This window comes from Triticum urartu, chromosome 1 (assembly GCF_003073215.2).
Source record: "Triticum urartu cultivar G1812 chromosome 1, Tu2.1, whole genome shotgun sequence".
Lineage (NCBI taxonomy): Eukaryota > Viridiplantae > Streptophyta > Magnoliopsida > Poales > Poaceae > Triticum > Triticum urartu.
Genome location: NC_053022.1, coordinates 130,572,211 through 130,586,669, shown reverse-complemented (window position 1 = coordinate 130,586,669; position 14,459 = coordinate 130,572,211). Strand labels below are relative to the sequence as shown.

The 14,459-nt window shown below is 40.4% G+C and overlaps 1 protein-coding gene across 10 annotated transcripts; it reads left to right on the top strand.

The window, feature by feature from the left end:
• The first annotated feature begins 6,562 nt into the window (after positions 1 to 6,562).
• Positions 6,563 to 13,764, top strand: LOC125551598 (pseudo histidine-containing phosphotransfer protein 2). Of its 10 annotated transcripts, none has more exons than XM_048714881.1 (10): positions 6,563 to 6,944; positions 7,738 to 7,830; positions 8,578 to 8,702; positions 9,362 to 9,421; positions 9,814 to 11,584; positions 12,500 to 12,630; positions 12,774 to 12,842; positions 13,063 to 13,134; positions 13,204 to 13,298; positions 13,388 to 13,764. In XM_048714881.1, exons 5-10 carry the CDS (start codon positions 11,525 to 11,527, stop codon positions 13,444 to 13,446), a joined length of 486 nt encoding a protein of 161 aa, XP_048570838.1. In that variant the 5' UTR covers positions 6,563 to 6,944; positions 7,738 to 7,830; positions 8,578 to 8,702; positions 9,362 to 9,421; positions 9,814 to 11,524; the 3' UTR covers positions 13,447 to 13,764. The 10 variants fall into 10 exon arrangements, with proteins under 10 accessions (XP_048570838.1, XP_048570836.1, XP_048570842.1 ...); XM_048714879.1 differs by having other exon boundaries at positions 6,563 to 6,961; positions 7,741 to 7,830; XM_048714885.1 differs by having other exon boundaries at positions 6,563 to 6,961; positions 7,741 to 7,835.
• The last annotated feature ends 695 nt before the right edge of the window (positions 13,765 to 14,459 follow it).

Sequence of the window (14,459 nt, the reverse complement as noted above, 5' to 3'; positions counted from 1 at the left end):
CAACCTCAATTCCATTTTTTATAGTTTTCTTTTATAAACCAAACTAGTGATAAAACAAGAAACTAAAAGATTCAACTGCAAGATCTAAAGGTATACCTTCAAGCACTCACCTCCCCGGCAACGGCGCCAGAAAAGAGCTTGATGTCTACTACGCAACTTTATTCTTGTAGACATGTGTTGGGCCTCCAAGCGTAGAGTTTTGTAGGACAGTAGCAATTTTCCCTCAAGTCGATGACCTAAGGTTTATCAATCCGGGAGAGGTGTAGGATGAAGATGGTCTCTCTCAAACGACCCTGCAACCAAATACAAGAAATCTCTTGTGTCCCAACACACCCAATACAAAGGCAAATTGTATAGGTGCACTAGTTCGGCGAAGAGATGGTGATAAAAGTGTAATATGGATGGTAGAAATATATTTTTATAATCTGAATAAATAAAAACAGCAAGGTAGCAAATAGTAAACGGGCACAAAAACGGTATTGCAATGCTTGAAAATGAGGCCTAGGGTCCGTACTTTCGCTAGTGCAATCTCTCAACAGTGCTAATATAATTGGATCATATAACCGTCCCTCAACGTGCAACGAAGAATCACTCCAAAGTTCCTATGTAGCGGAGAACATAAGCCGGAATATTTTGTAGGGTACGAAACCACCTCAAAGCTATTCTTTCCGATCAATCTATCCTATAGTTCGTACTAAAATAACACAAAGCTATTCTTTCCGATCGATCTAACCAAGAGTTCGTACTAAAATAACACCAAAGCAAATTCAGATTCATAATATTCAACCCAACACAAAGAACTTCAAAGAGTGCCCCAAGATTTCTATTGGAGAAACAAAGACAAGAACGTTCATCAACCCCTATGCATAGATTACCCCAATGTCACCTCAGGAATCCGTGAGTTGAGTGCCAAAACATATATCAAATGAATCAATATGATACCCCATTGTCACCACGAGTATTCAATTGCAAGACATATATCAAGTGTTCTCAAATCCATAAAAAGTATTCAATCCGATAACAACGAAACCTCAAAGGGAAAAACTCAATTCATCACAACAAGATACAGAGGTGAAAACACCATATGATCTGACTATATTAACAAAGCCCGGGATACATCAAGATCGTGACATCTCAAGAACAAGAGAGAGAGAGATTAAACACATAGCTACTGGTACAAACCCTCAGCCCCGAGGGTGGACTACTCCCTCCTCATCGTGGTGGCCGCCGGGATGATGAAGATGGCCACCGGAGATGATTCCCCCCTCCGGCAGGGTGCCAAAACGGGGTCTAGATTGGTTTTCGGTGGCTACAGAGCCTTGCGGCGGCGGAACATCTGGGCTAGGTTAACCCCGAGGGTTTTTGGAATATTTGGGAATTTATAGGGTAAAGAGGGGTGCGGGAGGCCACCGAGGTGGGCACAACCTACCTGGGCGCGCCTGGGCCCCCAAGCACGCCTTGGTGGGTTGTGCCCCCCTCGGGGCACCCCCCAAGTGCTGCTCTGGCCCATCCTGGGTGTTCCGGTCCATAAAAATTCTCCAAAAAGTTTCGCCGTGTTTGGACTTCGTTTGATATTGACTTCCTGCGATGTAAAAAACAAGCAAAAAATAGCAACTGACACTGGGCACTGGGTCAATAGGTTAGTCCCAAAAAATGATATAAAGTTGCTATAAAATGATTGTAAAACATCCAAGAATGATAATAAAATAACATGAATACTTCATAAATTATAGTTACGTTGGAGACGTATCAGCATCCCCAAGCTTAATTCCTACTCGTCCTCGAGTAGGTAAATGATAAAAGAAATAATTTATGAGGTTTGAATGCTAGCAAAGTGCATAAGTTTGATCAATGATAATTTCAATCACTTTTTCTAGCATCATAACAACAATTTTTTTCTTATAAAACTTCTCATGTTATAGTAGCAACCAATTCACATGTTAAGGTTCAAACAATTAACTCTCTTGAAACTCAACAACCTATGTTCTTAGTCACCAAGCAATTGCAATTCAACTTATTCAACAGAGTTTAAGTAAGAGCTCCACATACTCAACCATCTTATAGTTTTCTATGATTTCTAACACTCACCGCATACACATGAGCAAAATGTTTCAACCGGACACATAGGAAGATAGGGGCTTATAATTTCTCCTCCCAACGTATTACCTCAAGGGTGATGTCAACAATAATAACTCATGCTACCCATATCCAACTAAATATATGTGCCTAGATCTTTCCTCACCACATGATGCTTGCCAAAAGAGAAAAATAAAAGGGAATAGAGAGAAAAACTTTGAATCTTTGCATATATAATGATCATTGCATGGATATCATCATAATTATTTGAAGTTCTATAAATTGCCCAACAGTAATTTGTTTACCCGCCGTATGCTATTTTTCTCGAGAGAAGCCACTAGTGAAATCTATGGCCCCCGGGTCTATTCTTTATCATATTTTCCTTTGAGATCTATTTTTATTCGCTTTTATTTTCAGATCTATTAATCCAAAAACCCAAAAATACCTTGCTGTAATTTTTTGCTATTTATTTTATTTCGCGTTTCCGCGAGATCTATTTATCCAATATACTACAAATTTATTATCTTTTTACCCGGGAGGGATTGACAACCCCTCTTACACGTCGGGTTGCAAGTATTTGTTCTTTGTGTGCAGATACCGTTTACATAGTGTTGCGTAGTTCTCCTACTGGTTCGATAACCTTGGTCTCATCACCGAGGGAAATACCTATCGTAGTTGTGCTGCATCATCCCTTCTTCTTTGGGGAAATACCAGCGTAGTTCAAGCCACATCAGATCCAAATGTCTAATCACCAAGAGGTGCATCGTCGATCTGGCGGTTGTGTGCTCCTGATTTGGCAGCGGCAGCGCTTTGCGTGGGCAATATTGATATGACTTTCATGCTATGGCTCCGACCATGTTGGCGCCTAGGGAGACGAGTCTGTGTAGGGCTCTCTCTGGCAGGTGGTAGTCGGCGGTAGTGTGCTCTGCCATCGGGGTTGGTCCTTATGGCGACCACTCCGGCCTGCAGCAGCGGACTCGCCGCAGATTGTTGTGGCCACAGAAAGGTCTTCGTGAGAGTTCCTCTCTCTAGACCCGATGGTTGACTTTGATAGGAAGATGTAAACTACGGATGGCGACTTGACGCAGATGGATGGTTGTGCAATGGTAGCGGCCCACTTCGCATGCACCTGCCCGGATCGCGAAAAAGTGATGGTGAATACACATAAATGGCATCAATCTTGAGTTTTGATGTGAAAGCCTAGGTTTGACACATGTTGGTTATACCTCACAATGACTATGTTTTTATGTCATTACCTTGTTGAAGGCATTGCTCGGATATGTTTAGACTAATTCTTCAGGGTGAAAATCTAGATTCTGGCTTTGGGTGGTTGGATTCGATGATGGCAACACTTGAGCGTCGATCCCTTCTTGAAAGCCTTGCTATTGAAGAAGCTCGTCGTCTGTGTGGTGTCATGAGATGCCTGGTGTGGATACGATCATTGTTGTAGTTTGGCAATCGCGAATCTAGTCACTTTACTTTTTTTCCTCGCCTACGCGTAGCTTTGGTCACACATGACTTTACTATCTGCTCGCGTGTTTTTTATGTGCATGGGTTGGTGTTGGTTGTATGCATCCTAACTATACAGATGCCACGTGTGTGGTTATTGCGTGTGTGTCCTCTTGTTGCTCCATTTTAAGCCAATAAAATCTATCATTTATCGGCAAAACTTCCCACATGCAAATTCCATCGCATAGCAAATAGAGAATCGGGAGTAATAATCTACTTTTTAAGTCTAATCCCTCAAAAAGCTTCCTCCTTAAAGTCGCATTCCCTTTTCCTTAGCTTGCCAAACATGCCCGGAAAGGAAGTGTTAGTAAGAGCACCTTCAACAACAGCTCTATAATAATGTATCAAAAAGTTGTTATTGGGCATCAAAAAATGCATTTTACACCATCTGGATTTTTCTCCCTCCAACAGCAGCCCTATAAATAGGGCACCAAACTGCTCCAAAAACTATCTTATATTGGGCACGACAACTGCATACATATTGAAACAAATATGCCTACACATATATTGAATTCTTTGCCCTTCTTCTCTTTTAGCTCCACAATTGCATATGTATCACCACTCACATAAGCAACAAACATATTAAATTTATATAAATAGCTATAAAATCCATTGTTGTTGTAGAACTTGGCTCATTATTTTTCTATGCTAATTCACTTTAGTCTGCATACACACACTAACTGCAATGAAGCAAAGCTTTAGAGCATCTACAACCGCAGATCAAAATCCATCTCCACACACCCGCGGATAGTGACCGGGCAACACACCAAAAACATCTGTCACAACCATAAACCTCAAACTTCGGAGCATCAAATCCATACTAGTCATGCAGATAAAAACTACATGCTACGTACACAACTAAAGCTACTCATCATCGGAGATGTCGACGATCTCCGTGCCGACGCTGGGTAGACGGGCAAGTGCGGCAGCTCTTGCGCCCGTGGAGGCTCCGGTCCTCCTCCCCTCTGCCTACGCGTCTAGTTTGGCGAACACCGCCTTCGTCGCCGCTTGTTCTTGCCGGATGAACTACATGTTGGCCTCGACGTAGACCTCATTCTTGATGGACTCCAGGATGGTGGCATACTCCGCCATTTTCATCGCTTGGACAACCTCTTACTCCGCCTGCACGTCCGCCATGGCGTAGCTCACAGTCGGCTTTGCCTCTTCCTTCCTCGTATGCTCCTCCTCCTCCTCCTCCTCCTCCTCCTTCGGCTCGGGCCAATCTGGAGGAAGGCCCGCAGCGACATGAGCATCTTGCCTTGCCCTAATCTCCTCTAGCAGTTGCAGACGGCTCTTCGGAGTGAGCATGGTGTAGGTGGTGATCTGATGCCTCGGTATAGTGCGGCGGGCAGATTGGAAGTGGCGGCATGGGAAAGAAGAAATGGGGAATGGGACATATAGGGTTTGGATACCGCCGTCCGGCTTAAATAGCCGTCCTCCTTCCTCGGGCGGCACGCCAAAGCGACACCACGCAACATGGAGTGGAGGAGGCGCTCATCGGACCAGCGGTCTCTTCGTTTCCCCATGTGGGCCCTATCCATCAGTCAGACGTGGCGGGCGCGTCTGAACGTCTCCATATTCGCCCCATATATAAACCGGATATTAGGAGTGTCGTTCAGTCCGGACGTTTGGACCGGCTGTGGGAGCTTGGTTGGATGGCCAAAAATCGTCTGGCACTGAGCGGGCAGCCCGCCCGGACGTTTATGGCGGCTATGGGTCCGGTTGTAGTTGCCCTAATACCTGCATACAGATTACGGTATCTAGGTTTGATTTAACATTTTCTATTAATATACCCTTTCTTTAACAGTAGGCATAGGGTGCATAGTCTTGTGATGAACAATCAGATCGTTGTTTAAATTGATTCGGCACCAAAACACCTTGATCCATGTGACTATGACTGTGACCGATGGTAGCCACGATTCCTGAATAAGGCTAGGCTGCTATGAATAAAATGATAGTTTCTCCTTTTCAAAATATAAGCCGCACTTTGATTTTGGTCTTTGTCGTATAACTTTGACTATAATTTTCATTTATTATATGCCAAATTATTATAGACATATGAAACAGAATTGTTTTGCCAGACAAATATGATGGTATTGTTGATACACGTTTAATTCATGTATTTTCGTATATGTTAATGATAAAAATCATGCATCAAAGAATATGCAAAGTCAAATGCATCTTATATAGTACTGCTATGGCAATTTCAGCCAATATATCAGCTGTTTGCTGACACAAAAATTCAGAAAAAGGCAACGGTCTGTATATGCATCAATTGTTCGAAAAGTCAATTTGGCTCCTCAGAGCACATCTCTGTAGCCGGATCCTCTAACTTAAAGAAGGGAAGTCACTATGCTACAGTGCTCGTCTAATGTAAAATGAAGAAGGAATGTTAGAGACTATTATCAGGTTATTTACTTTTGATAATTACTGTAGATATAAAAAAATCCAAAAATTAATTTTATCTCACCATCAACTTGTTTGTATGTAATTATTATGAATGTGCATACTAGATCTGTAATTTAAAAATTAATTTAAGTTATTTTAGCCTTAGTTGTATGAATTAACAGAAGGAAAGTTAAGATAATGTAGTTTGTCAAACATCTCTTGTATATGTTAAAGGATCTACTCCCTCCGTCCTATAATATAAGAGCGTTTTTAACACTAATATAGTGTCAAAAACGTTCTTATATTTCACTAGTGTCAAAAACTTTCTTATATTATGGGACGGAGGGAGTAGTTCCCACATCTCCTGGGTCCAATTGTTTTTTTTTTGAAATGAAAAAAGTTAAAACAAATTTTTTATGTACTTAGTCACATTCAAATGCTACTTGCAGATTTTGAGACAAAAAGGTTAAATATTTTGATTTGTGCAAGAAGACAAATTAAACACCAAAAGTTACCCTAAAATGTCCGCAGCTCCGTTTCACATGAAAAATATTATACATGCTTGCGACACTAACACAAACATCTACAGAATTTTTCAGAATTTTTCGAAAACGTTCGTATTTGGTCAGAAATTCAGCTAACCAAAGGGCAGAAGACGCAGCAAGCCGGCGGCTGGATGTGGAGCAGCGCCGGGGCTGGGGCTGAGCCCGCCGGCGGCTGGATGTGGAGCACGACGAGCGCGCCGTCAGGGCCGGGCGGCGCACGCACGGGGCCCGGCCAGGAGGCGCATGTGGCACGGGGCTCGCGTTGCGCAGGCGTGTCCGATCTCGGGCCATGGTGTCATGGCGGCCAGCCTCGAGCAGGGTCCTGTTTCTAAGGGGGAAAGAGGGGCCATGGCGCCATGGCGGCCAGCCTCGAGCAGGAGCAGCAGCAGCGTCACATCGTCCTCCGCCGGCCGCAGCTCACTCTGTGTAGGATATACCATGAGGTCACCATATAGATGCTCCTTTTCAGTTTTCACTATAGATGCAGGATATACCATGAGGTCACCATATAGATTAGTAGCCTTAGATATGAAATGGGCGATATACCAGAAGTTCACCATATAGATTGGTAGGCTTAGAAAAATATAAGCATGTGTTTCGCCAGTAGATACCTAGGTGATGTAAATCTGAGTCACTGCCTCACCAGCTGTGTCGATCTCATCTTTGGAAACTACTCCCTCCGTTCCTAAATATAAGTCCTTTTAGAGATTCCACTATAGACTACATACGGAGCACAATGAGTGAATCTACACTCTAAAATAGATCTATATACATCCGTATGTAGTTCGTATTGAATTTTTTTCTCTAAAAGGACTTATATTTAGAAATTGAGGGAGTATGATTTATGTTTGCATGGTGACTATATATCCTCGATATAGCAATGAAATGTAGTGCCAACCTTTGCCAATTGATCCCAGATCAATGGTTTTCATTATCTTTTGTTCCTTGTTTCAATGATTGTGGTACTTGGTTAAATTATTTGAGTGATTGTAATACTTATAAGAATGATTATGTTGTTTAGTAATAAAATTGTGTGTTCCAGGAGTACCCAAACCAACTAAAGCCCAAATGAAATCACTTAAATAAGTGCTCAGATATCATAAATAACCAGCGCAAATGAAATCACTTAAGAGCACTAGAAGTTAATTCAAATTTTTGATAAGTTCAATCTGGATATATTCCAGGCCAGTAACTCACAACTTCACTGTGTTGAGGACAGCAGGTCAGTCAACCATGGTCAGCGTTCTCTATCAGGAGACAAAAAATCAGAACGGAGTGACAGTTGAGCTGGCCTGACATGGTTCCTGAAATGGTAAGGTATTCATGGTTGTCTTGCTGCTGATTTTTGACACGGCAAGCTCTTCCTACCGATTATTAATGCATTTTGATTTGTGTCTTGTAAAGTGGGTTCTGTTCTATGATCCCTGATCCCTCTGTTCTGGGACTTGCCACAAATAATACCATCACTAGGTGTCAAGGAGCAGCTTATGTTTACACTTCTCTTGGTGAACCATAATTTTTTAATCAGCTACCAGCTTTATATCTGGCAGAAGCCAAGTTCAGGGAACCATGGAAACATGATGAATCTAAATTCAGGGCCTTCGCTGATGTTGTCCCACACTGGAAAAAAGTTACAAATATATTCTTTCAGCAGCACCACTGCCCTTATATCACCAACATTCTAGTTCCACCAAGTCATCACCTCATTGGCCTCCAGTAGCCAACAAACCTTATATTACATTGATTTATGTTAAGTTTTTTGCTCTCCAGAAAATATCATATGTAGAGGAGGTAATGTCCTATGAACCTCTAATATTTGAAGATTGAGCTCAATATCATTTGGGTGATATGTAAAATTCAGTTTCAGAATGAATACTTATTTTTAACTGCTATTGCTGTCGCTGTTTATCTTTTTCATATTTTCCAAATGCGGTTCAGTTTGATGTTGAAATTTTACAAGTTTGTACAATATTACATATGCCATTTATTTTGAGAAACTATTATAACTTCAACTCATGGTTTCCGTGGAGATTTCACCGGATATCTATTCTATCAACAGAAGATGCCTGCGTCAATCTAAACTCGGCCAGCTGGGTTAGTGAACGGCTTACCTGATTGGCGGCACATCCTTCAGAGTTAATCGCATCCTAGTTTGTGGCCTTTGTCATGGAGAAGTAGAGGCATGTATGTCACCCACAATATCTCTTACCTTTAATAATCTCAGAATATGTTTTGCCTGTAGCATGCGATCTTCCTTTCTTACTTGCTATATTTCTGTGTAGCAGGCAAATAATTTTGATTATGACAGTTAGATGGGTATATTGTCTTTAATAGCTTGAAAATTCATTAGTATCTTACCTGCACAATAGAAGATTTAAAACCGGTCCATAAAACTACACATAATGGAAAAGCAGCACAATTTAATCATGTTCTTAGAAAACAAGTAAATTGGCCAGAGAGACAAATTTATGAATTATAAGGAATGAGTTGGTTTTATTTTCTCAGTAGTTAATATTCTCCTATCTATAGAAGACATATGTCACATTTGCCACCACACTCAGTGAAAAGAAGAGGGTTCACCAAGACAACACGGTCGTGTAAACCTCACACCCAAAGAGTGAAATTAGCCAGGTAACAATGAATATAAAAAGGGTTCCATACAAAATCAAATGGTCCTGATCTAAGATGAGCTCTTGAGCAGTTGCTCATATTGGCATATATCACATCTGCCATTCAACGGGCCTGAACAGATGCATTGGAAGTTGGAACAATTTTTCATCTTTGTGTAAGAGCTCCTTGGTTGATTTTTATTTTGTTACTCGTAACAGAATTCTCTAGTGCAGGATCCAATCCTGCGGAGTACAAATGTGAAATATGACCCCGCACCAATTCTGGCTTTATATGTAAGCTTTGCTTAGTGCCCTTCTTCTCATAGATGTCATCTCTCCTTGCTTCAAATTTTATGTGATTGGCAATAGGCTTGTTTTAGAATATGCATTGCAAGGTGCACATGCAGAAAAGCAGTGTAACGATTCTTGCAACTGTTAGAGTAGTGAGGTGATGGTTTTGCCACCTCTTGCTCTATGATCAGATTTGTTCTCTGCGGCTATTGTTTGCTATGCATCTTGTGTCATGATTCGCCAAGATAAGAACTTTACTGACACTAACCATTTAAACCAATACCTGTCGTTTTAATATGCTGTTCCAGGTTAAGATTCTCTTATCACTATCCTGTAGAGATACCAACAAGTCATTATCACCGCTCCAATTATGCATTATTCCTCTTCCTTTTCAGCACTTATCGAAAGTAGTGGATGGAACCAAACAAATACACAACTACTCGTATAACCCCAAAACCATGGGTGTAGCTACTGGAAAGGTTTATCCATCCTTTTCTGTATGAAGTGGAATAAAGGGAGAATTTCCTGCCCACCATGCATCTTCCTTTTTATCGTCCAGTTTTTCCATTTGCTTTCAGTGTGAAAGCATGGTGATGACACTGTTTCTCTTCTTCCTTTTTGGTAGGATGCCTGTTTCGTCCAATCTTTGCTGTTAGCCTTTCCTGACATTGTTTTACGAATGTGAGATGTGGAGAAAAGGAGCCGATAGTTGAGCTTCTGTGGTTCATCAGATGATGGATCTATCTGAGCTGTCAAGCTTTAACGATCTTACATCTTTTTCTTGCATCTGAGATGCTTGTAGTTGTTTTTACAATCAAACTTATTTAATTGTAGGAAGTGTACAGCTCTCATTGATTGGACATCAAGATATATACACATGTATGTATTACATATTTTAAAACCCATCCGATGTTGAAATGGGTATTACCTTCTTTCCCCATGTGTTGGGTCTGTGCATGTTTTAGTTCCCCACTATTCCTGTCTTTCGGATAAATGGCTATAACAGTTGTCTGATGACTTTGTAACAGCCAATTTTCATTCAGAAAAAAACATTTTTTAAAGGTTTCTCCAATCATTGTCTGATTCACACCCACTTTTCTTGTAGTGGGAAGTTCCTGTTTCTATTCTACCTGTACCAATCAATCCAATCATCCATAGCATTCGAGAGTCGTAGCTCTAAGCTCATTGACGCTGACAAATTTCTATGCTTCAAGAAAATTCAGCTGTAGTAGGAAATACGTTTTTTCAGGATACAGAAACTACGCCCTGGAGATTCATTCTGTGTAACATAGTAAACAGCTTCAATCTTCAACACAGTGTAACGTTTTAGTTTGTCAAGAACCAATCTTTAGAAGGTTTGCACAGAGTTTAGTACTCCCAGCTATTTGTTATGTAAGAATAAATGTCCTTTCTGTTTCTTATTCGCAGGGAATTTTAGCTGTTGATGTCATTTTATAGTCACTTAAATTCCTTCAAAATTCTTTAGTAGTAAATATCTTGTAAAGGTAGAATTTTTTGATTTAGTGAATATGTTCTCCTTGCATTAAACGTTCATCGTTCCCTCATTAACTTTTAATTTAGCCAAATTGCTGGATCCCTGCTCTCTGACAAATATCTTGTAAAGGTATTTCGTAAATTTCAGTGGCAGACGTGGTTTCTTTATTTGTAAAAGATTAACAGTGTAATTGGATATTTATAATTGTATCCTATCTAGAAATGTTTATTTATCTTATTTCTAGGTTTGCTTATTTGGGAACATGTTCTAGGGCACTTTACTTCTGCGCATTTCTGCGGTGCAGCGTCATCATATTCTGAAATCCTTTTCCTGTCTAGGGTGTAAACCACACAAGCCACATGAAAGAGAACTCATAGATCAACTTGCAGAATTTGTAGTTGGGTTTTTATTTGATCAGTTTCATGAAAAAGAAAAGTACTTTGTCTTTTTGTTATGCTTTATTCACAGGACATTATCAATTAGAATAAAGATTTTGCATGCATAAATAAAATTCTGTTTCCCTCTATATATACGGCCTCCTTCGGTTTGCATGTCTCATTGCAGCCATCTCAATTCTCTCTGTGTGCTTGTACTGACATATAAGGCCAACTATGGACTACTCAAATTTGCGTCGCCAAATTACCTTCATGAAGAAAAGTTTCTTTGATCAGGTTTATTTGCTCCCCCTTTGTTCATTTGAAATCTGGGTTTATAATCAATTACAGTGTTGCACATGTTAAGCTCTTCTCCCAAGAGCTGCAAGTTTTGACTGGATAACTTGTAAGCCGAATTACTCTCGTGGTGATTTTCTTCTGATAGAATGATGACCTTTGGACATCTCCACATGACATATCCACTGAGGCTCTGAAAACTTTGATCTACTGCATTTTTTTTCTTTCAAATATATGGAGTTTCTCTCTGGTGGTGGGACTCAATGGATTCTTCACTCATTCTGTTTCAAAATTTTACTTCATTGCAACTGCATAACTCATTCACTTTGTAATCTGGTCTAATGGAACAATATGGGGGCAAATGCCAACTTGGATACTATTTTCCCACACAATAGTTATGGCACTCTTTTTTTTTTCCACAAACGCATCGCCTGCTGAATGCATCATGATGTTTAAAATTAGATATATGGGCAAGGATGTAATAGACCATACGAATAGAAAATCACTCTCTTTATTTCCTTCGTTCTATTCCTTTGAGAATATACAAAAGGTTGGGGTGTTCAAACTTTACAGAGTAATCATAGAGGTAGGATCATTTTGATGATACATTAGTATCTTCTAGGCAAATATTAGGGTGCCCTTTATACCTAAGCCAGGTTGACACCTAAAACCACCTTGATGTAGCTGACTCAGTTTGATTTTTGACAAATATTAAGGTGTTTGTTATACTTAGCTAGGTTGAAGCCTATAACAACTTGCTGGGACTTTGTTTGATATTTGACTAATTATTTTGATTCACCCATGTAATCGAGAATCTTTTTTTCTGCCATGGACCACACAAATGGTATTTTATTATATGTTGTATTTCAGGCTTCTATGATTTGCCTAATAATCTACTTTGGGCTATTCCTGCAGGGTTACCTTGATGAACAGTTCAATCAGCTGGAAGAACTGCAGGACGAATCAAGCCCCAATTTCGTTGAGGAAGTTGTGGCTTTGTTTCTGAAAGATTCGCCGAGATTGTTGTCAAACATAGAACAAACAATGTAAGCAATACGTCTGTAAGTCAGGCCATAACTGTCGTTTTTTTTTGGTGGAACAGTTCATACAAATGGTTTCAAGACATATCATATCTGCCAAAAATGGAATCATATTTAGTGCATTCACTTTCCAGTTCCTTTTGATGCAGTGGGAAGTACCCTCAGGATTTCTACCGGTTAGATTCTCTTGTGCACCAGCTCAAAGGCAGCGGATCCAGGTACAGGACCTGTGAATATGCTCAGAAAACACCCGGTGTGAATAATCTTATTGCGGGTCTCATCACCACAGAATCACCCATTCAGTATATACATGATTTAAGAGTGCTTAGTGTGAGAGAACGAATATTATTAGCAAATGGAAAGGCTATCACCGACAACTTTACCTTTTGCCTGCCTTATGTGTTCTAATTCACTGAAGATGACTTGTGTTTGGCGCAGCATTGGAGCAGTGAGGATGAAGAACGAGTGCTCGGTGTTTAAGGCACACTGCAATGACAGGAATCTGGAAGGGTATTGCATCACTCGTGCTTTGTTTTCATCTCTTGTCGCCAGGCGATTTGCTCATCTCACCTGTTGTAGTGTGTCCATGGTTGTGCTTCAGATGCCGCAGGTCACTGCAGAAGATGAAGAGGGAGCATGCCACTCTGAAGCAGAAGCTGGAGTCATATTTTCAGGTACATTAGACACCTTTCCCTTGAAAATCTTTCGTGGTTAAACAACATTTTACTTATCTTGTATTTAATGCATGCCAATGATGATACAGTTACTGCGGCAAGTCGGGCCTCGCGAGCATGCCGTGAACTCAAGGAAGTAAGAAGATAGCATATGGAATGCAGTTCCAAGGGAACTAAGGGACCAAGCTACCTCTCTCCCTTGGGAGCTTTTATCATCCATAATTTTTGCTTGCTTTTAACCTGGGCCCTTTTGTCGTTCATGGGTGGCCTAGTTCTTTGTTGTGTGAAGCTTGCTCATGCATACACAGCCCCTGCCTTGCTGGGGAATGCCATGATGTAATCTAACTCCTTTCTTTTACGAATACGCAAAGCTTGCTTTCGCGAATCACGTGTTGTACCACCCCTATGTAATCTAACACCGAGTAGTTGTGCCCCAAATATAATGATACTAATATGAGTTGTGCCATACTGGAGTCTCTTCTCATGTGTTCGTTCAGATTACAAATCATTGCAGCTAGCCTTCAAACTCAGGAGTAAACCCATTAATCTAGGAATCATAAGCCTTTTACTCCGTATTTTCTTAAACCTGATTTAGCTGTGTTTCATACTTTCATGATTTTGGTAATAATATCCCTGTACTAGCATCATGTTGTTCTGTTTCAGAATTCATTAGAGGGCACGAAAAGCTCATTGGACGAATTAAAGTAGCTAATTTCCGTCAAATAGTTGGCAGCGGATTCTCTGGTATTGCCACTAAGTGGAGCACACATCCAATGATACCAACACTCATATCAGACCGTGATACTAACTCTTGAATTTCAAACTCGGAAGTTCTCAAAAATATTGTCAATGCTTACATTATACTTGTGTCTATAATATCTTTCAAATCCGATTCAAAATACACATAAAGAAACAAAAGAAACTTTTAGCAGTTATAGATACATCTTGTCAACATTTACATTAAAAAAAATGAATTCGACATTCGAAGGTTGGTACCATGGTATCATCTAAACCTTGGTTTCATGACATACTTTGTCGCACTAAGAGTGTGTTTGGTTCATGTCCAAGGTTGCCCCACCAAAACATCCGCTAAGGACAATTTTGGTTTCCCATGATGAGTTGGTAAAAGAGCATTGACATGTCAAAAAGTTGATGACCATC

Excerpts from the sequence above, each read along its gene's own strand:
- LOC125551598 (XM_048714881.1), top strand. The coding sequence starts at position 11,525 with ATGGACTACTCAAATTTGCGTCGCCAAATTACCTTCATGAAGAAAAGT. Across the intron at positions 12,843-13,062 it reads CTCAAAGGCAGCGGATCCAG|CATTGGAGCAGTGAGGATGA; the intron begins GTACAGGACCTG and ends TGTTTGGCGCAG. Across the intron at positions 13,299-13,387 it reads AGCTGGAGTCATATTTTCAG|TTACTGCGGCAAGTCGGGCC; the intron begins GTACATTAGACA and ends ATGATGATACAG.